This window comes from Rousettus aegyptiacus, unplaced genomic scaffold, assembly GCF_014176215.1.
Source record: "Rousettus aegyptiacus isolate mRouAeg1 unplaced genomic scaffold, mRouAeg1.p scaffold_m13_p_11, whole genome shotgun sequence".
NCBI classification, from domain to species: Eukaryota; Metazoa; Chordata; class Mammalia; order Chiroptera; family Pteropodidae; genus Rousettus; species Rousettus aegyptiacus.
In genome coordinates, this window is record NW_023416286.1 from 14,469,082 (window position 1) to 14,492,781 (window position 23,700).

General features: G+C 33.8%; 1 protein-coding gene and 1 pseudogene across 5 annotated transcripts in view; both read left to right on the forward strand.

Annotated features, from left to right (window-relative positions):
• The window catches only part of ZC3H13 (zinc finger CCCH-type containing 13), a 102,454-nt gene extending 79,032 nt beyond the window's left edge, over window positions 1-23,422 (forward strand). For 3 of the 5 annotated variants that reach the window (XM_036228507.1, XM_036228510.1, XM_036228508.1), the window contains 4 exons: window positions 7,454-7,606; window positions 8,838-9,038; window positions 12,444-12,607; window positions 21,026-23,422. In XM_036228507.1, coding sequence (XP_036084400.1) covers window positions 7,454-7,606; window positions 8,838-9,038; window positions 12,444-12,607; window positions 21,026-21,193 — 686 coding nt within the window. In that variant the 3' untranslated portion in view covers window positions 21,194-23,422. The remainder of the gene's footprint in view (window positions 1-7,453; window positions 7,607-8,837; window positions 9,039-12,443; window positions 12,608-21,025) is intronic. The other 2 variants (XM_036228509.1, XM_036228511.1) reach the window with 1 other exon arrangement.
• Window positions 4,296-7,445, forward strand: LOC107519099 (annotated as a pseudogene).
• Window positions 23,423-23,700: the final 278 nt, after the last annotated feature.

Sequence of the window (23,700 nt, forward strand, 5' to 3'; positions counted from 1 at the left end):
GGTCATAGATAACAGCATAGAAATTTATAAGTGAATTAACTACTGTGAGATGAAACTTTTTTTCACTTAAAGTAGGAAAATGAGTTGGATAAACTTGAAAAATTAACAATTTTATTATTTGCCTTTATATTTAGATGCATATTTCTATAACAATAAGTTATTAAAATTGGTCACCTTACTAGGGAATTGGTGAGGGTATGGGGGCATTGTACAGTTTAATAGAATAGAAAATTGTTAAAATGATTAGAAACATATCATAGTTTATTTGCTGCAAATTTTTATCTATAAAACGTACTGTTGCATTTGAAAACTAGTGTTGTAAACTCAATAAAATGTATGGATAACTAGTGATCAGAAGTATTAAATGTGGAGTTCCAGTCAAGATGGTGGATTAGGTAAACACTGTGCATGCATCCTCCCATGACCTCATTAAAATTGCAACTAAATTATGAAATAGTCAACCTGGAAAACGACTTGAAGACTAATTGGACAGAGGAGGCCACATTGAGAGTTATAGGAGGGGCAGACACATGAAAGAAATTGGCTGGTCCCACACCCATATGGGATAGTTGAGCATCAGATGGTAGTTGACCATCTAGCTGCAGAAGTCCCCCTGGAGGAGCAAGGGGCCCCAGCCCAGGGTTCCGGTGCTGAGAAGAGGAATTCCACAAAATCTGGCTGTGATAATTAGTGGGAAATCTGAAGGTCCAGGTGAGATGGAATAAAGCTGGAAACACAAAAGTCCCCTTAAAGGGCCTGCATACAGACTCACTCACTCACAGCAAATTGGGAAGTACCAGAGACATAAAGGGAAAGACAGAGTTGTGTGATTTCAGGGCAAGATCTGGAGGGACAACTGCCATTGTCCCTTTGTTAAGCTCTCCTCCTGTGCATCCTGCAGGCAGGGTACCATCTTGCCTTTATTGAGCTCAGTCTCACATGGATAAATCTGAATCTGGTGAGATCCACTCACTCCACCCTGGTAATTAATTCCCTGAGACCCCCCCACCTCACCCAGCTCACAAATTGCCAGTGGAAATATTGTTGCTGATAGCTCCACCCCACGCTATCAGCAGAAGGCTCTTTTGGTATTAATCAACAGACCTCGACTTCCACACCTCAGGAGACACTTACAGTGGTGGGTAACCAGCCCTAGCCCTAGTTACAGTATTTCTTGAACAAATCTCAGGTCTGCGGGCCCAAGGCGGACAGCGGCAATTCCCTATGTGAGCCGAAACTTGCGAGTGGCCACAGGCTCACCACTGGCAACAATGCTAACTTGGGGAACACTACTCACCCTACCCTGGTGACTTCCAGAGACAATGCCTCATCCAACTACTGTACCATCTGAGGCTCATTCACTTGCTGAGCCTTATGGGCAGTGGGCAGACAGCCTCAAGACTCAGGGTACCCTAGGCCTTTTGCTGAGCTGCCTCAGGCCTGGTACTGATGGGAGCCAACCTCCATTCACAGCATGGCCTCCCTTATGTGCCTCCATGTCCATTACAGGCAACAGTCAACCAAGGATAGCTTAGTAGCTCCTACCGGGTAGCCCCAGGCTGTTCACAGACAGTGGCTGATCTTGGCCTCCACGGGAGCCCCTACCAAAGGGCTGTAAAGGCAACACACCCAGAGGCAGGCATCACCCAAACAGAACACCATCTGATTAGCTCCACAGGTGGCACACACAAAGAGTAATCTCAACAGGCACATAAGTTCATGGGTCAAATCCCACTTCGTGGGGTCAGCCCCCACACAGCAGTTCATACTCTGTAGGTATGGCCAATAATCACAACCAGTCAGCCTGTCCCTCCCCCACACCCGACATGCCAGCAGCAATCAAGACTCAACTACAACAAGAGAACACAGACAATCCACATAGGGACACTCCTGGAGCACCTGGTGCGGGTGATCAGGGAGACTGTGTCACTGGGCCATTCAGTGTACCTCCTACATGAGGCCATTCAACCAAGACTGGGAGATATAGCAGATCTACCTAGTACATAGAAACAAACATGGGCAAAATGAGGAAACAAACATATTTCAAATAAAAGAACAGGAGAAAAATCTAGAAAAAAAAATTAAATTTAGGCAATCAACCTACCAGATACAGAATTCAAAATAGTGATTTAAAGATGCTTAATGAACATAGGGGAGGAATAGATGATCTCAGTGAGATAGTAAGCATAAAAAAGGACATAGAAATCATTTTTAAAAGACCAGCCAGAAATGAAAATACAACTGAAATGAATACATTAGAGGGAATCAACAGTAGATTAATGAAGCAGAGGATTGAATCAGCAATTTGGAAGATATGGTAGCAGAAAACATCCAATCAGAACAGTAATAAGAAAAAAGAATCCAAAAAAATAAGGACAGTTTAAGGGGCCTTTTAGATAACATCAGGCACACCAACATTCACATCATAGGGATACCAGAAGGAAAAGAGAACAAGGGATTGAAAACCTATTTGAAGAAATAACTAAAAACTTCCCTAACCTGGTAAAATAAATAGAAATACAAGTCCAGGAAGTACGTAGAGTCCCAAATAAGATGAACCAAGAATGGAAATGGAAATTATCAAAGGGAACCAGTTAGAAATGAGGAATACATTATCCGAGATTAAGAGTATATTAGAGAGAATCAACAGAGTGGAGGAAGATGAGAATCAAAACACCGATATAGAGGATGGGGAAACCAAAGACACCCAGCAAAACTCTAAACATTCCACCAAAAAACTGTTAGAACTGATAAATGAATTTAGTAAAGTAATAGGACACAAAATTAATGTTCAGAAATTGTTTGCATTTTTATACACAAATAATGAACTATCAGAACATTAAAACAATCTTATTTATAATTTTATAAAAAGATAAAATATCGAGGAATAAGTTTAACCAAGAAGCTAGATAGAAGACCTGTAATCAGAAAATTTGTCACTTAAGAATAAGAAAATTAAAGAGGTTACAAATAAAAGGAAACATACACCATACTCATGGATAGGAAAAATTAGGATCACTAAAATGTCCATACTATCCAAAGCAATCCGTAGATTCAACAAAATCCATATCAAAATGTCAATGGCTTTTCTCACAGAACTAGAACAATCCTAAAACTTATATGGAACCATTAAAGACTCTGAATAGCCACAGCAATCTTGAAAAAGAAGAACAAATTTGGAGGTATTAGGCAACCTGATACCAAACTGTATTACAAGACTATAGTAGTAATCAAAACAGTAGCATAAAAACAGACACATAGGTCAGTGGAACAGATAGCCCAGAAATAAATCCACACCTATATATTAATTTAATCTATTAACAAAGGAGGTAAGAATATACAGTGGGGCAGAGACAATCTATTCAATAAGTGGTTTTGGGAAAACTGGAGAGATACATGCAAAAAATTTAAATTGACCACTTTGTACACCATATACAAGAATAAACTCAAAATGAATTAAAGACTTAAATGTAAGACCCCAAACCATAAAAATTGCAGAAGGAAACTTTAGCAGTAAATTCTCTGACTTGATATACCTCCTTGAGCAAGGGAAAGAAAACTGAAAATAAACAAATGGGACTACATCAAACTAAAAAGTTTTTACATAGCAACGGAATCCATCAACAAAATGAAAAGACAGCTTACCTAGTGGGAGAATATATTCACCAGTGATACATCAAAGAACTCATAGCACCAAAAAAAACAAAAACAAAACCAAAGAAAAACAAGCCAATTAAAAAATAGGCAGAGGGCCTGAATAGACATTTCTCCAAAGGGGACATACAGATGGCCAGTAGACATAGGAAAAGATGCTCAACATCACTAATCATCAAGGAAATGCAAATTATGACCACAATGAGATATCACTTCACACCTGTCAGAATGGCTATCAGTAAATCAACAAACAAGTGTTGGCAGGGTTGTGGAGAAATGGGAACCCTCATGCACTGTTGGTGGGATTGACGATTGGTACAAACACTATGAAAAACAGTATGGAAGTTCCTCAAAAAATTAAAAATATAACTATCTTATGATCCACCAGTTCCACTTCTGGGTATTTATGTGAAGAAATCCAAAGCACTAATTTGAAAAGATACATGCATCCCTCTGTTCATTGCAGCACTATTTGCCATAGCCAAGATATGGAAGCAGCCTAAGTTCCCATTAGTAGACAAATTAGATAAAATGTAAGTGGTACATATATCCAATGGAGTATTACTTAGCCATATAAAAAATTAAATCTTACCATTTGCAACGACATGGATGGAACTAGAGGGAATTATGCTAAGTGAAATAAGGCAGACGTAAAAAGACAAATTCATGTGATTTCACTTACTAGATGACTCTAAGGAACAAAATAAACAAAGCAAAAACAGACTCAGATACAGAGAACAAATAGTTGGTTTCCAGATGGGAGAGAGATTTGGGGGCTGGGTGCAAAACGTGAAGGGATTAAGAGGCACAGATTGATAGTTACAAAATAGTCACGGGAATGCGAAATGCAGCATAGAGACAATTATAATTTAATTATGTATGGTGTCAGGTGAATACTAAAGTAATCATGAGGATCACTTCATACATAAATCATATAAATGTCTAACCACTAAGCTGTACACCTGAAACTAATATAAAATAATATTGAATGTCAACTCTATTTGAAAAACAAATAATAAAAATAAGTTAAAAAAAAAACAAAACAAAACAAAAAACCCCTTCATTTAAAAAAAGTTCAAAGTACTCTGTAATTTTAGGAAATTTTTAAGTTCACAACTAACCCAATATGAGACAAAGTTTAGCCTACCTATGTGGTTGAGAAAAGTTGGTAAAATAAATAGAATATACACCAGTGGTACTAACAAAAATGTTTTTAAATTGTATTAAAGAATTTTTTAAAAATTTACATTCATTAGATGATAATATTGGGGTAGGGAAGATGAATTGGGAGCTAGGGGGGGAATTAATGGCACTTTTACATTTTTACCTCATTGCTATAAAGTCCTTTATATGAGCTAAATATTATGAACTAAGATTAAAATTTCAAATAAATTTTATTAATGAATTTGCAAGTATAAAAATTAATGAGTTTAGGTAGAGAAATTTATGAGTCATTTTTAAGTTACTAGATTTGTCCGGATATACTTCAAGTTTTACAATGAAAAATTAACACCACATAATCAACATTAATATGTTAATAGTAGCTTTTATTTCTCATTTTAATTGTAATCTGACCTATTTTGATATTGCTACCCATATTGAGTTCTTGTCATTAAAACTTAATTTAACTAAGGCACAAGTACATGGCCCTTGTGCACACAGGTGCAAAAAGGGTGCAGCTCCTAGTCAGGTCTGGTGGTGTTGGAGCTCCTTGGGAAGAAAAAAGCAAAGAAATACAAGGCAGCACTTTGAGTTCATTGAAATGGTATGTCCTTCAAAATGACCCTGTTGCCATGCTAGGAATAACTCTTCACATCCACGTCTCAGGCACATCTTTTTTTTTTTTTTCTTAGTAAATTAGAAAGCAGGACTCTTGGAATCTTCAAGTTGGACAGAGAATAGCCACATTTCAACTTCTGTGTCTATCAGAAGTTTTTATTTGTCATGAATAATCTGTCATATGAAGAAATTCATTTGAGGGCTCACCAGGTTGCTAAAGAGTACTCTCTGGAAAATACAAAGACAATCCTGGGTTTAGCCATTGAGTCTCAGGATGCAGGGACAGGACTATCACTATGCTGGATGAACAAGAGGACTAAACCTCACAGAAGAAGGTATGGGCCAAATAAAGACACGAAAGAAGCAGAGAAGACTTCAGCAGAACAAGTGTTGTGGCCTTTGTGTATGCCCATGTAGTAGTATAACTAATGCTGCTAGAAGAGAACCTGACTCAAGTGGGCAGTATCCTAGGGAATCTAAATAACTTGTTCCAGGACATGGGCAGTGAGATTTGAGGCTCAAAATCAACAAATAGATCTGATCATAAAAAAGGCTGACACCAGCAAAGATTGTATTGACAAATGCCAATGCCAGAGCCAAGAAACTCATTGACAGCTCAGCTACTGCTGTACTTCTTTACCATTTATTCACTTGCCTAGCTCTTCCTTCAAAGTCATTGCCTTCTTGGAGTATGAGATTTTGGTTCCACATACTTCTAATCAGGAGATAATGTGGAAGAAGGGCTAGGAGTAACAACCCCCATATTTTTTTTATTTTCTTTTTTTTCCCTTGAGGGTAGACTCCTGCTCAGCCTGCCTTCTTTCTTAGTTTATACTCTTAGATTGGTTTTCGTACATCATATATAGCATTGTTTTTCACCTTCTAACTGTAGCAGATTCTTATGCTTTGAAGATTTAGATGCATTGCCAAAGACAGCCGTTTAAAAGGAAGCTAGAGCAGGGGTGGGGGAGTGCAAAAAGGAGAAGGAAGAGGTAAAAAAGTTATTACCTCAGTAAAACTTTCAGACCACAAAGCAAAAGGTTGCATAACCACAGTAAAGATCTAGTTGAATTTAGTTTTTAATTTAAGTTGCAGTTATTTACCAATTTAGACTAATACTTGGCTTTGAAACTTTTATACACAGTATTTTTGTTAGACATCACAACTTGGCAATCTCTACTTCAAAAAAAGAATAGAATGAATTTTCTTAAAGTGAACTTAATTCCTGAACTCTTCTTGGTGATTTATATATGTTCATAGACTCTGATCACATTTAATATTGCACCATACAAGAACACTTTGTATAAGTGAATGGCTTTTTATTTTCATATTATTAGTGTCATTAAAGGCTTACTAACATATTTGTCACTAGTCTTTGAAGAAAAAAAAATATGTAAGTATATGTATGTAATATAAGAATTTAAAGCAGAGCTTAAAATATTTTGGAAAAGTTTGACAAAATTCAGGTTATCCTCAATGCCAAGAATTACATTTAGATAGGAAAAAAAAGAAACTTGTTTGGATCACAGGTAGAAAAACTATTAGATTGCTTTGAGTTTTATGTAGGTTTAGACTTTTGAAAAGCTAGAATTCTGTTTAAGTGTAATTTGGAAAATTACACCTTTGATGTATTATTGATAATTGCATTATCATTCTTTTTGTCTTGTATATTGAACTATGTTCAGAATCATGTTTGTTTAGATCCTGAGCAGTGCTTTAAGAGTGATTGGTATTTGTCACCTTTATTTAAAAGCTACCACCTGTACACTTCAAAGCTATTAATATGTATTGCTCGATCCTTATAGTTAAATTTTGTAACTAAAAAAAAATAAATTTAATTGAATTTTTTCAGCTTTTATTTTTGAATCCAGTGTTATTGAATAACTAAAAAAAGTCATTTTCTAATGAAAAAAATGCTTTTCTAATTTTTTTAGTATGCACAGTCTCTACATCTTTGGTTTGACTCAGATGTTCCTTCTCCTAAAATGCTCTTTTACATGATATTAATTTTTCTAATTAGCAGGAGATGACGAATCCAAGTTAGATGATGCCCATTCATTAGGATCTGGTGCTGGAGAAGGATATGAGCCAATTAGTGATGATGAACTAGATGAAATTTTGGCAGGTGATGCTGAAAAGAGGGAGGACCAACAAGATGAGGAGAAGATGCCAGGTAATCATTTGTAGAGGTTGAACATAAAAATTATGATTTATGGTATTAAGGTATTTTTTTGTTCTCTTTCATGCTGTAAGAATTGATAAAAGGCACTTTAAACTTTCCCCTTTATATTTTAATTAATCTTGAAAGGCCATGAAAATGAAAATTATAGTGAATATGTTCTACTCATATTTTTAAGTAGACATTGCCGGTGAATTGGGAAGAGTCTCATTTAAAATAACAAAATTGAAAGATTTCTTTTCCAAAGTTTAAGATTCATATTTTATATGACTTGGAATCTGACCAAATACTGATTGTCTTGCAGTGTTCTAGATGGTAGGTGTATAGTACAGAGCTTTATAACTGTGATGCCACAAACCAACTTTTGAAACAGCTTCTCAGAAATTTATAATGGTTGAAATTATATTTAACCAATATTTATATACTTTTTCCCATCAGTTTTCTAAATTCAGTAAGTATTTTCACTTACAGTGCTTAGTATCTTTCCAGAGCTTACTCTACTGATTATATGCAATTAATCTGATTGTAACTAACAATTTTTCTTTTAGTCATAGTGAGGTTCTTAGTTTCATCTGGGTATGTAGAATATTGAATTTTTATTTTGACTTAATTTGCTCTATAATTCACAATTATTTCTGTTGATGTAAAAGGTATGTATGATTGTTAACCTTTATTATTGGCTATTAGATATTTCTTAGTAGAACATTATTTTGTTTATTTCTTCAACTGTTCAATGTCAGTGGATGATTTGTTCTCAATGTTAATAATAGCCACTGTCTGATTCTTAATTTAAGTTCATGATGAATTGTTTTTTAAAAATAAAATTGTGTGTGTGCATATGTGTGCATACATGCAAACTAGATTCCTAGATTTAACCCATGAAAGGATTCTGATACCAAGTTTCAAAACCTCAGACCTATTCTTAGTGAAGTAATGGCATTCTTTCATTGGTGATCTTTCAAGCAATTTAAATGAGTTATTTGTAAGAATGGGTCTGCTTGGGTTTTTGTTTGCCTGTTTTCTTTTGGTAATAAAAATTTTGATTTGTAAAGGTCCTTAGATTTTAAACATTAATGTTTATAGAAAAGTTTTCATTGTAAGAATATGACATTTTTGGTTTACTTTTTATTTAATGGCTTTCTGTGTTTTACAATTTATATTTTTCTATAGATAGCAAGAATTCTAAATCGTGGTATAAAAATAAATTGTTTTTTAACTTTTACAGATCCTTTAGATGTCATAGATGTAGATTGGTCTGGTCTAATGCCAAAGCATCCAAAAGAACCGCGAGAGCCTGGGGCTGCACTCTTAAAATTCACACCTGGAGCTGTCATGCTGAGAGCTGGGATTTCTAAAAAGATGGCAGGTTCTGAACTATTTATCAGAGTCAGAGAAACATGTCAGAGACTTTTAGAAAAATCTAAAGGTAATTCCATTCTACTTTCATTATGTACTGTCTGCTGTAACTATTAAGATTTCCTTTTATAAGGATTCTGTTCTTTTCTCATGTAGCATTAATAGTACTGGATATAGATATATATTTTTTCTTTTTTGAGAAATCGCATTTATTATTTAATTCTCATAGTGGGAATCCCTTTTTTAAATTTATTTTGAGAAACATTTAAACTCACAGAAAAGTTATAAAAATAGCACAGTTGATCTTTCTGTATCAAATTACTTTTAACAAGGTACTCAGTAGTTTACCCAGGGCTAAATGAAGCAGAGCCTGGGAAAGTAAACTAGATACTTTTCATAAATGAGCAAATTGGATGTCTTGGCAACCCTTTTGTCTGGGAAATGGGAGAATTCTACCCCAATGAAGTTATGTAGGTTGAACCTTTAACAAAGTTGTTAAAAACTTGATCTCCAGGCCGAATGGTCCAGATTCCAATAAGCATACCACTTACTAGCTATTATTTCTGTGTGTTAGTATCACCATCTTAAACTGGGAGTAATTACACCACCAACTTCATACGATTGTTGGGGGAACAAACGAGGTTTTAAAAGTGAAGCACTTAGAACAGTTTTTGATGTATAATGACACTCAATAAATATTAACTGTTACTCTTAAGTGTATAGTTGATTCTTTGGCACAACTATTTATTATTCTAGAACATTTTATTTAGCTTATGGATTTTTTTTTTTTGGACACTGTTTCTCTTATCTGGTACCTATCTTATTTAGTTTGTTGGCTTATTAATACTTAATAATGGGGAGGGGTTGTAAAAAGAAGGTAAAGAGGTTAAAGGTGAAAGCAGCATTTTTAATTTTATATCATGTTCATGAGAATAAAAGAGTTTGGCTAAAAGAATTAAGATTTTTACTAAGATAAAATTGGAAAAAAAAAATTGCTTTGGAATTTCATGAATCCATGTCCTTTCTTTCAACTCAGGATAAGCAGTAAAATTCTTAATTTTACCGTCTTAATAAACATAGTATGTATGTGTATGAAACATATACTTGCGAATGTGTATTAACCTGACAAATGACTGAAGTCTTGAGTTATTGCCCCATTCTTTCTACCTTGATTGACTCTGTGATCTGAAGCTCGTGGATATAAAATGATGGAATGAAACCCCTAAGGTCTTATCTAGCTCTAAAGATATTTGTTCCTGTGACTTTTGCTGATGGCATTTCAGGTTAAAATCTAGTTTGATTTTGCTAACTGTAATATGGAGTTTTTAATCCCGACTTGATGGCTTTATCTAAACAATGAAAATATACACTGAAAAGAGGGATTCGATTGTTCCTTACCAATCAGTCCAGTTTTTTAGTTGCTATAATAGCTTTGTTAGAGAACTGACATATGTTACTAAATATAAGTTTCTTAAGGAACAGAACTTTGTTTTGTTTGCTATATCCAGTGTCTAATAATCTGTTCTTACTAATTACTCCATTGCCTAGAATACTACCTGACACATAGTAGGTATTCAATAAGTATTTGGGAAATAATTGATACAGATTTCTTCTATTTTATTTGGTCTGTTTCAGTGCCCCAGTATTAAAGAAAGTATATCCCCATTCTAAGTGTCAATTTCTTAAAAATTCAGAGAACCTTAAATTCTTAATACAGAAAACTTGCATGTGCAGTTGACCATGGAGCAACACGAGTTTAAACTGTATGGGTCCACCTATACATGATTTTCTTTTAATATGTGTACAGTCAGTCCTTCATATATCTGGGTTTTGCATCCAACAGCAGGTGGAAAGTAGTATTTTTGATAGCAGTTGGGGATCCACAGATGCAGAGAGCTGTGTATCGTTCTTCGCTATTTCATATAAGGGACTTGAGCGCCAATGTGTTTTGATATTTGTGGGAAAGTCCTTAAATCAGTGCCTTTCGCAGATACCAAGGAACAGCTGAGTTTTGGGGGAGTCAAAAATTATATGTAGATTTCCAACTACACCCCTTATTTCCTTGCCTTGTTTAAGAGCCAGCTGTATACTGAAATTTAAGTTGCTTTTGTCTAGGTCTTCTAATTGTAATATGGTTAAGTTTTTTAAGTATGTAGTTAATCTCTCTAGGGAGGTTTGCAGGTATGTGTTTTATATTCTGTTGTGAAAGCAGAAAATGATCAGAATTCAGTAAAAAGAAATTTGTCCTAATAAACAATTTTCAAGAATGGCATGGACTCAATACAGATTTTTTCTATATTTGTATCTATAATGGAATGATAGTTAATTTCTTTCTTTAATAGTATGTATATTTGACTATGTCATTGATTCAAACATTCGTGTGTCTGAATGACCTGAGGAACTAACTGCCTTTTTTCATATAAAGTATCCTGTTCCAACTGTGGAGATTCTGTAGATCTGATGGTAACGCCCTGCCAATGTATATAAAAAGGTCTTCAGATGATTCTGATACACACCAGAGTTTGCAAACTATTTTTGAGGTTTTCTTTATATTTATTAACTCTTTTCTCATGTTATACACCCATTGGCTAGGTATATAACTTATTGACTAGGTATCTTACATGAGACTAGTTTTTTGTTAATTATCCAGTCTTTCTATTTATGCTTTACAGTTCTTGAAAATGAAATAAGTAATGTAGTTCCATTTATTCTTAGTTAAATGTGACTGTTTTGTTTTTACCTATATATCTATTGCTTTTCTTTGTGGGTTCTAACATTAACGTGTTTGATCATGTTATGGAAGCTTTGAAGTTACTACTGTTCTGTAATTTATTTTTATTACTAACTGATCCTATTCTGATATTTTGACTTCCTTTTTGTCTACTTTTAATTTAACTTCTTTATTTTTATTAAATAATAAAATATTTAATAAAGTATTAATTCTCCCATTTTTATAAAGTTTAAATATTTTTTCACTACCTTGCATGTTATGACTTAAAACTAAGTGATTTTAATTTAATATGTTGTCCAGGTTTTTATAGTGATCAAATCTAGGGTAAAATTTGCAGATTATATGACTAACACCTAGTCACTTTGCTGACTGATTTTTTTACAGGTCACATTACTACATTTGAATCTTACTAAAGTCCTGAAATCTAGAAATTTAAGTAATAGTTGATGGTATATGCAATATTCTAAATTTAACTTCACTAAGTTATAACTCGAATTAATCTTCCCAGTCATAGTTTTAGTAATCATTGTCTAAATTCTCTCTCCCAAGTCTGGTTTTCTTATACTTAAAGTGGCTATCAGAATATTTATTTTCATTTTAGACTAACAATATGTGGAATGACTGTTAACAGAAAATACGTAAATAATTTTGTAATTTTGATAAGAGTATAGGCTTTACCTAAGCAATTGGTAACACTTCTATTTTAGGAAAATTTTAATGCAAGTTGTTTGTTTATTTTGAAAGATGCAGACAGTCTTTTTGAACATGAATTAGGAGCTCTCAATATGGCTGCATTACTACGAAAAGAAGAAAGAGCAAGTCTTCTTAGTAATCTTGGACCATGTTGTAAAGCATTATGCTTCAGACGGGATTCTGCAATTCGAAAGCAGCTTGTTAAAAATGAAAAGGTATTGTTTCCTTGGAAAACTGCAAAGTGTTTGTTGAGTAGTATGAAAGACATATTATTCAATTGCTTTAAGGTGAGATTGTAGTCTCATCTGTTTTTATGAGATTGCTTTTCTAGTCTTTTATACATGTAAAAGAAAGAAGTCTATTAGAATTTATAATCCTTTTCATTTTACTTTAACAATTTATTTAAATTGAAGATTAAGGAAAAAATTTCCCAGAAAGAGTTGGAAAGGGTATTTATAGAAATAGTGTTTCTGAGAATGTACTAAGTTGGGAGAGAGAGAAATAAATCCAAATGTTACATATGTAAGGATTTACTTGAGAAGAATAAAGGGAACTGAAACTTAATAGAAATTAGTTTAGATTTGGAAGAGATTTGGTCATGAGAAACTGAAAATATCTTAGGCTTTTTAAAGTTGACTTCTTCATTCCTTATTTGGATGCCTTTGTCGTCTTTCTCTTGCTTGATTGCACTTGCTAGGACTTCCAAGATTATATTGAATAATAGTGGTGATAGTGGATAGCCTTGTCTTGATCCTGATCTTAGAAGGAAGGTTTTTAGTTTTTCACCAGTAAGTATGATGTTAGCTGTGGGTTTGTCATATATGGTCTTTACTACATTGAGGTACTTCTGTACTCATTAAGTGTTTTAATCATAAATAGACACTGTATCTTATTAAATGCTTTTTCTGCATCTATTCATATATGATTTTTATTTTTTATTTTCTTTATGTGGTGTATCACATTAATTGATTTGTGTGTGTTGAACCATCCCTGTGTCTCTTGGCTGATGAAGCCTATTTGATCGTGGTCTATAATCTTTTTAATATGTTGCTGTATTTGGTTTTCTAGTATTTAGGATTTTTGCATCTGTGTTCTTGAGAGATACTATGGTCTGTAGTTTTCTTTTTTGTGTGTTATGTTTACTAGGTTTTGGTATCAGGGTAATGTTGGCCTCATAAAATGAGTGAGAAGTATTGCCTCCTCTTCAGTTTTTTTGGAAAAGTTTGGGAAGAACAGGTATTACTTTTTCTTTGAATGTTTGGTAGAATTCACTGGTGAAACTAATCTAGTCCTGGACTTTTATGTTTGGGGAGGTTTTTGATGATTGTTTCAATTTCCATACTGCTCATCATTCTATTCAGATTTTCCAGTTCTTCTTGATTCAGCATAAGAATCAAGGTTATTAAATTTGGTGGCATATAATTTTTTGTAGCATTCTTGTATGATTCTTTGTATTTTGATGTTATCTGTTGTAATTTCTCCTCTTTCATTTCTGATTTTATTTGTGTCTTTTATCTTTTTTCCTTAGTGAGTCTAGCCAAGAGTTTGTCAATTTAATTGAACTTTTTAAAAAACAATTTTTTCTACTGTCCTTGTAATCTCAATTTTATCTAATTCTGTTCTGATTTTTATTATTCCTTTTGTTGACTCTGGGCTTCATTTGTTCTTTTTTTCCTAGTTTTTTAAGATGTAATATTAGGTCGTTTATGATGGAGCTTTCTTGTTTCTTGGGATAGGCCTGTAATGATATGAACTTTCTTCTTATTGCCACTTTTTCTATGTCCCAAAAGTTTTGTTATGTTGTACTTTTATTCTCATTTGTTTCTGTGTATCCCTTGATCTCTTCTTTTATTTGTTCTTTGACTCAGACATTCTTGAGTAGCATGTTGTTTAATCTCCACATCTTTGTGGTTCTTCCCACTCTCTTTTTTTGAACTTGTTTCAAAGTTTTAGGTCAGAGAATATGGTGGATATAATTTCAGACTTATTAAATTTAATGAGGCTAGTTTTGTGTCCCAATATATGGTCTGTCTTTGAGAATATTCCATGTGCATTAAGGAAGAGTATATAATCTGAGATTTGAGATAAAAGGCTCTAAATGTTGATTATGTTGAATTTGCCTCATGTAAGATTATCTCCTTTTTGATTTTATGTCTAGATGATCTATCCATAACTGACAGTGGGGTATTTATGTCCCCTACTATAATTGCGTTTTTGTCAGTTTCTCCCTTTAGTTCTGTTGGTAGTTGCTTTATCTATATTGGTGCTCCCTGATTGGGAGCATAAATATTGATAGGTGTTGTATGTATGGTCCTCTTTATCATTGTGAGGTGTCCATCATTGTCTCTCAATCCTTTTTTTATCTTGAAGTCTATTTTGCCAGATATAAGTACTGCTACACTTGCCATTTGCTTGGAATATCGTTTTCCACCCTATTACTTTGTGTCTGTATTTTTCCTTATAGTGAGATGTCTCTCTTGAAGGCAGCATATGGTTGGGTTTTATTTTTTGATCCAATCTACTATTTTGTGATTTTTTTTATTGATGAATTCAGTATGTTTACATTAAGGGTGATTATAAAAATATGAGGTTTTCCTATAGCCATTTTATCTTTTGTTTGCTGGTAACTTGGCATCTCCATTGTTTCTGTGCCCTTGTGTTCTGTCTGTTATTTTAATTTGGTGGTGTTTACTAGTTTTTTCTTCTGTTCCCTCTTGTTTTATGTTATGTGTCTCTGTTCTGGATTTTTTTTATGTGTGGTTACTATTAAGTTTATATAAAGGAAAGTTATATATACAGTAGTCCTTCTGCCTTGTCTCCATTCCCCTTTGCAGATTCAGATCTTTGCTTTCTCCTGTTGCGGAGACGGTTAGGAAGAAGAGTCGGAGTCTGGAAATGCATTAACTAACATGGATAAGGGAGAGGGGATGAATGGCAATGCTAGCTTCCCCAGCCCTGTCTCCATGGCTTTTTATTCTCTCTCTCACAAAGCTGGCTTTTGTTGTTACAATCAAATTAGTAATTACAGATTACAGTCAACTCCCAAATTCAGCCTCAAGGCCACCACCTTGTTATCAACTACTCCCTCTTCTTATCCTTGTGCCTAGAGCAAGAAGTCTCAGAACAGGTAAGGCGTGTGCACCCTCCCTGTAGTGTGACCTTGTTGCTCCAAGCACCAGGCATCCTGTCATGACTGCAGGCATCTCTCACAACACTTTCCCCTTTTTTTATTGTCTCAAGTTATCCCTATATATGGTGTACATTCATTCATTTTTGTGTTGTAGTAACTGTTGTCTTCTCTTTTTCAAGTGTTTTTTTTTTTTTGCCTTTAACCATTATATAATATTTAAGATTATAATACACTGTTCTTAATAAGAGTTGTACTTTCCTGTTTTATTGTTATATATTTTTTGTCCTTTTGTTTTAGGTAGAATGATTCCCTTATGTATTTCCTGTAATGTAGGCTTTGTGGTAGAAAATTCTCTGAGCTTTTGTAAGTCTGAAAAGGTTTTTCTTTTTCATTGCCAAAGGAGAACTTTGTTGAATATATTTCTTTCTTTCATTAGTTTGAATATTTGGTTCCACTCCCTCTTAGCTTGCAAGGTTTGTCCTAAAAAATGTGATGATAATCTAATGGGTTTTCCTTTATAAGTTATTGTCTTCTTTTCCCTAGATGCCTTGAGAATTCTTTGTCATTAGTTTTTGACAATTTTAATATGTGTCTTGGAGAAGGCCTTTTTGGTTTTGGGTTTATTTTGTGGGATGGGGGAGAATGCCTTTTTGGATTAAGATAATTAAGAGTTTAGAGTTTCAATCTTGGTAAAGTATTCCTGTTTTTTTATTTTGTTTCTAAGTTCTTTGAACTGTCTCTCAGAATTTTCTTGCATCTCATTGAATTTTTTCAGAAGTGCAATCTTGAAATCTCTGTCATTTAAATCATGTTTTTCTATATCTTTAAGTTTACTTTCTGGAATTTTTTTCCCCTGAGCTTCCTTGTCCCCTTGGTTTGTGGTTTTGTTGGATTACTTCTCCACCTAGGCATTAATGGGAATGTAATCTGATTTAAAAAAAAAAGAAAAGAAAAGAAAAGAAAATTTCTAATATAATGAACCCTTTAGCAGGTTGATAAGAGGTTTCTTTTATTTCCAGTAGGTAGTACCCAAGCCTCCTACACTGCCCAAACCTGCTGAATCTCTACTTTGAGGTTAAGGATGCCCTTTATTCTCGGAGGAGGTGTGCATCTCCTCTATGACCAGCTCACCTCTGTCGCAGCACTCCACCCCTGTAAGAGAATGTGAAGGATGATGGGGTTCCATGCCTTTGAAAAGGCTCTGAAGTTTTTGTGCTGCCCCAATAGTCAGATGTAATGCCCCAATCAATGCTCTTTCCAAATCATCCTGACTCAGGGGGGCAGGGGTGCCAGATTGGGTGAAGCCAGCAGTCTGTGTGGCTATTTTCCTTCCAGTAATGCTGGCCCTCAAGCTTCAGCTGCCTTGCTTCCATATCTCTGCCACTGTCACTGGAGACGGCTGCACTATATGTTTCAGTTCTCCTGGGGCTCAGTATTAGCTCTGGAGGGTACAGGCAGGAGGAGAGGGAGGGGCGGGGAGGGGAAGGACTTCGGGATGATGTGGGGAGGCTGTGACTCAGCTTTCTACCTGGCAGTGGCGGTTGCTGAGACACAGATGTTGTCCCTCTGCGCTTAGTCTCTGCCCCGCTCCATTGGGTGGTTATCCCTCAGGCAGGACTCTTCAGTGCTTCAAAGAGCCAAAAATCTGCCACATAATTCCCCCCTCCCTCATCCTTCAGGGAGTTACAGGCTGCATTCTACAGATCTTGTCTTTATTTCTCTCTTGGCACCTCCCTATCACATACAGTTGGCCTACCTTCAGATGTTATGATGCACAGATCTCAGACATGCTTGTGTACAGGTTGGGTGTTATTTGCTGGATTGTAGATTTCAGATTGTAATGTCAAGGGGAGAGATCAGGGGAGACTTCTCACTCCACCATGCTTCCGATGTCACCTCCACATTGAAAGCTTTCTAACTGAACTCTTTCTGATTGTGTCTCTGGAAAGAAGAGACACAACTAAAGAAAAATTAATTTTAGATGCTAGAGAGCATGACAAATGCTAAGAAAAACAAAAACCTTTTTAAAGTATATAAATATAGCACAGATCAGAAGAGATACTAAGAGAACATTTAGGGTGCTTTAAATGAATTTAAATCTCATTTTTGTATCATGGTATTAAAAGCATATACAGAATGTATAGCATGCAGATGGAAAGAAATAATACACCAAATCAATAAAAATTTATACTAGAAAAACATTAGAAAAAATAGGTGAAACCAAAAGCTGAATTTTGAAGAATAAAATTGTTAATCCTCTACCCATACTGATAAAGAAAAAAAGAAAACACAAATTACCAATACCAATGAAAGAGAATGTCACTACAGTTCTCACAGATAGTAAAAGAATAATAAAGCAATACTATAAACAACTCTATGTACTTAAATTTGAAGAAATGGATTAATTTCTCTGAAAGCCACAAACTATCAAACTTACTCAAGAAGTAATAGATAACCTGAAAAGTTTTGTCTATTTTATTCTTTTTTTTTTTTTAATCAGATTTGTAGTTAAAAACCTGAAAAAGAAATATCCAGTCCCAAACTGTTTTACTGGAAAATCTACCAAACTTTTAAGGAGGGAATAGCACTAATTCTAAATTATTTCTCTCAGACAATTGAAGAGGCAGGAAGACTTTACAATTCATTTTATGAGCCCAGCAGTACTCTAATATTGCAACTAGACAAAGACATTATAAGAAAAGAAAACTACAGATCAATGTCTCGTATGTACATGGACATAAAAATCCTCAAAAATAATAGCATATCAAATTCAGTAATACGTAAAAAGAATACAACACCATGACCTAGTATGGATTATCCTGGGTGAAAGGCTGATTTAAAATTCTAAACTTGAAGGAAAAAAACACATGGCCATATCAACCGATGCAAAAAAAAAAAAAAGCATTTGACAAAATTCAGCATTCCCTTACAATAAAAATTTTTAGCAAGCTGGAATTGGAAAGTACCTAATAAAGAAAATCTACAAAAAACAAAAACAAAACAAAAAAAAACTACAACTGACATAATACGTAATGGTAAAAAGTTTGAAAGATTTCCCGAGATTAGGAACAAGGCAAGGACTTTCTTACTACCCCTATTCAACATTGTACTGGAAGTCCTAGCCTGTTTAATATGGCAAGGAAAAGAAAGCATACAGATTGGAAAGGAAATAAAACTGTCTTGATTATAGACAGTGGAATTGCTTACATAAAAGCTTCCATGGAATTTACCAAATATACTCATAGGACTTATAAATGAGTTAACAAGGCTATAAGATACAAAGTCAGAATGCAAAAAGCAATTGTGTTTTTATATATGAGAGTAATATATAGAAGCACCTGGAAACCGAAATGTATAAAAAAAAAAAAAAAAAAAAACTTTTAGCAGCTTCCCTCCAAAATGAAGTACTTAGGTATAAATCTTACAAAACATGCAGCATCTAACTGTGCACTGAAAACTACAAAACACTATGAAAAAATCCAAGACCTAGATAAATGGAGAGACATTGCATTTATAGATTGAAGAAGACTCAATATAGTTAAGATTGTGATTCTCCCTAAATTGCTCTACAATTTATAACAGTTCTAGTAAAAGTTCTTGCATGATTTTTTGTATATATAGACAAACTGATTCTAAAATGTACATGTGAAGTCAAAACAACTAGAATAGCCAAAAAAATCTTTTACATAGATGAGCAAAATATTAATAAAGTTGGAAGACACACACTACTTGATTTCAAGATTTACTACAAAGCTACAGCACTCAAGATAGTGTAGTAATGATGAAGGGGTAGACATTTAGATCAATGGAACACACTAAACAAGAGTCCAGATGTAGACACTAATATGACCAGTCTTCTGGGGAAAGACATTTTAAGAAGAGTTGTTTTTTTAATTAAAATTTTTATTTTTAGATAATTCATCTCCAAAATATAAATTTTTTTGTTCTTTGGCAGACAGAAGGAAAAGACAAGTATACTGCAAGAAAATATTTGCAAATCACATTTTGAAAAACAACTTGTATCCAGAATATATAAAGAACTCATAAATTAACAGTAAGAAACAAGCAGCACAATTTTTTTTTTAATGGGCAAAAGTCTTGATTAGACACTTTACCAGAGAGGATATATGGATGTCTAGTAAGCACATGGAAAGATGTTTAACATTATTAGCCATGTAATTACATTAATAATGTAATTAAAACTTCAGTGCGATGCCATTAATGACCTCTTACAAATGGCTTAAGAAAACAAACAACAAAATATCTTGACAATATCAAGTGTTGGGAATGCAGAGCAGTTAAAACTTGCATATATTGCTGGTGAGAATACAAAATGGTAGAACTACTCTGTATTTACCTTAGAAAAATGAAAACGTACATTCATATAAAGATCTGTACATAAAAGTTTATAGCAGCTCTATTCATAATCTCCAAAACTGGAAACAACCCCAGTGTTCTTCACTTGGCTAATAGATAAACTTTGACATAACCGTACAATGGATTACTGATTGCTAATAAAAGATAGCCAAGCTATCAGCACTATCTGTGGCATGAAAGAATCTCAAAGGCATTATGCTGAGTGATAGAAACTAGTCTCAGAAGATCATTTATACTGTATGATTCCATTTATGTGGTGTTCTTAAAAAGGCAAAAGTGTAACAGACACTTATTGCTTGTCAAGGGTTAGAGATTAAAGAGAGTGTGAATACAAAGGGGTGACAAAGGGAATTTTTTTGAGTGATGACGCAAATGTCTCTGCCTAATGGTGGTCATGAATACATGAATCTATACATGAGTAAGATATTTTTTTAAATGCAAATGTGATCAAAGAACTACCATTCCATTAAGGATCCAGCAAGAAGAGAAATGGCAGAATGCTAGATATTCAAACCTTACCATATTTCATTATACATATGATTGGAGAACATTTAACAAAAAATTTTGACAGTAACTTCCAAAACTGCTAATCTAGATTTAAGTTATAATACTAGAGATAAACATTTCAGTATGAGAGAGGTAGTAGTTCCTCAGTGTACTGCATTGACCAGTATACTGAGAATTTTGCAATTCTAGAACCTGCATCTTATGGGACATTAACAGTTTAATGCTTCTCTTCAAATAATTGAAAGATTATCATGTAAGAGTAAGATTGAATTAGTGTGTAGTACCATGGAAGGGAGTTTATTTCAACACATAGAAGTAGTAGTGTTCATCATAAAATGAGCAGTGTGGTTTTTTTTCTCATTAGAAATGAAGTAAAACTAGAGATTGAGAAGATTCCTACATTAAGCAAGATGTTAGACTAGGTACCCTTTAAAGATTGTTTTGTTTTCTAAGATTCCTCGAGTCTGAAAATATTTCCTCATTTTGCTTTTAAATATCCAGTACAGCTAATATTTATCTCAAAATTATTTTTTCTTATAACTTTAATATTTTGTTAGACTTTAACCTGTTAACTAACAATGTACGTCTTTTAAAATTTGCTTTTATTTTCTCCAAATAGGGCACACTAAAACAAGCTTACACAAATGCTCCGGTGGTAGACAATGAGTTATTACGATTGAGTCTGCGATTATTTAAGCGGAAGACTACTTGCCATGCCCCAGGACCTGAAAAGACTCAAGATAAACTCTCACAGTCTGGTGTCCAACAGGAACTGTGTGTGTCTTAAGACTGAAGTTCAATTACATTTTTGGTACTATCTTTCTTCAGCAGTGCATATTCTTTTTCAAAGTGCTTTGATTTCAAAAGCATTGTTAGTCTCAGTGGCAGAAAACATTTATCAGCCATGCTAAAAGAGTGAAGAACTTGATCTAAAGTTTAAAGACATTAGTTTTGGCTAACTTAAGATTTTACATAAATTTTTACACAGTACTTAATACTCATGCAAAATAATGTGAAAGCATCTAGATTTAGTAGTTTATTTTGTAAATTTTGTTAAAACTGAAGTTTTGGAAAACGGTTGTCACTGCTCTTCCAGCCTATGAAGATTTTTTATGAAATGTAGCCATTGATATGTTCTGGATCATCCATAAAGTGACTATGATTTTATTCAGAAATCGTTCAATGAATGCATACAATGTGCAAGACTGTGCTCTGCAGAACACTTGGGATGGTGGTTCTGCATGCTGTTTGTAGGCAGACTCTCTAGCAGAAGAAAGCCAAATACTTTATTTCTTTCTTAAATTTTTAAAAAATTTCTTCATGAGTCATTTTTTTAAATATATGTGCACAATGTATACTGAGACCGTATACTGTTTTTATTTTTGATAAATGTACCTTCCCTTTCCTTGTTCTAGATTTACTTTGCTCTTCATTAACTTTATTCCTGGTGTTTTGAAACATTTTTCATCTTACATCATTACATATTTCATACTTCAATATTTTACTGGTTAAGTTATTATTATTGGACAGCTGTAAATAATGTGGAGTTAAATATGTATTTCAACTATAGCTCAATAATACTTGAAACCAGTGTTAATAAACCTGTGAATTCTGAGCTTTAAAATCCTACCATCATATTTTTGAGCTGTAACCTTTGATTACATTGAACTGCCTCCAGCCAATAGTATGTAAAATTGTTTACTTTTTAAAATTACAACATATCTGCTTTATTCTGTATGTACATATTTAACTCACAAAGTAGGCTCTTGAAAGATTTGAAATAGACTCCAAACGACAGAATTTATGAGGAGACAGTAATAATAATAAAGGAACCCAATCAAAATTATCATTTGGTCATTGCCTCTCAGTTTTTTGTTAAAACTGTAAGCCTATGATCTGTCTCAGTAGTTTTGTATCCTGTTTTCTAACGGTAACCAGATGTTACTGGTGTAAAGTTTGTTCATTTCAAGAAACATTAATTATGCACTGAAGTTGTACAAGATACTTACCCAGTAAAGGAAATGATTTTTATTTTTAAATAACTTGGAAAGCATATATAAGAAAAATTGCAAACAAGAAAAATTTATTTTCCTGGTGTTTCCTTTTCCATTTAGTAAATGTTTTGATTAACAAAAATGAAAATATAAAATTCTTTAATGACTGGAGAAACTACATCCTGATTATAGTGGGCTAAATATTGTTCCTGTACCATGAAGATTTAAACTCTTAAACTTATAATTTCAGTTCCCGGAATTGTGTAATATAACAAAAATTGTGATGTTCCTGTTTCATCCACTGACTTTGGGACTTCTCCACAAGTCATTATAGAATGAAAACTATGTGCAGGCAGTCCTTGACTTAAGGATTCAACTTAACGATTCTTCAACTTTACGATGGTGCGAAAGTGGTACACATTAAGTAGAAATTAAGAAGTAGAAATTAAATAGGCTAAGCTATGATGTTCAGTAGTTTAAATGCATTTTCAAGTTATATTTTCAACTTACAACGGGTTTATCAGTATGTAACTGTCTCATAAATCAAGAAGCATCTATAGTTAAATTTACCATACAGACAAAACTGTTGTCTTACAGTTTGAATATCTTTTTGTTACATTCTGAAAGAAAATTTTAGAACTTTGTTTCCTTTGTCACAGTATTAAGAGCTTTATGTTCTCAGTAATACTGTTAAGTTTCATAATGTTTTTAAAATTCATACATTCTCTATTTCTAATCATAAGCTCGTAAAGTTCTAAAGCAGATCTTTTCATTGAATTTTTCATAAAAGCTCTTGGACCATAATTAATTAAAGTCTCAAACCAGTATTCCTGAAGACATCTTCCAGTCTATAAATTATTTGCTAGTGCAATTAAAGAGGTCTGTTATAACTGATGTATCAAGTTTGTGTATTTCCAAAAACTGCACAACTGGACTTGAGCTGTTGGTAATAAGGAGTTGTCTAGCTAGGGAAAGGGCAAAAGTATGTCTATAATCCAAAATAAAATGAGACTCAGCACATATATCATTGAGTCAATTGTTTGATTTGGGGGGAGAGAGGGGCAGCTGTCCTCACTAGTAAAGGGTCGTACTAACTTATTATAACTGGTAAATTTATTTCACAAAAATTTGTAAGTGTAGCTAATAATGTAATATGCTGAAAAATATGACCTGTCTCTTTATTCTGATCAATACCTACAGGTTACCTTCCTCATCCTGCTTAAATGTAAGCCCTGAAACCATAACTGTTAGAAGAAACCATAGGCAGTAAACTCTCTAACATTGCTCTTAGTAATACACA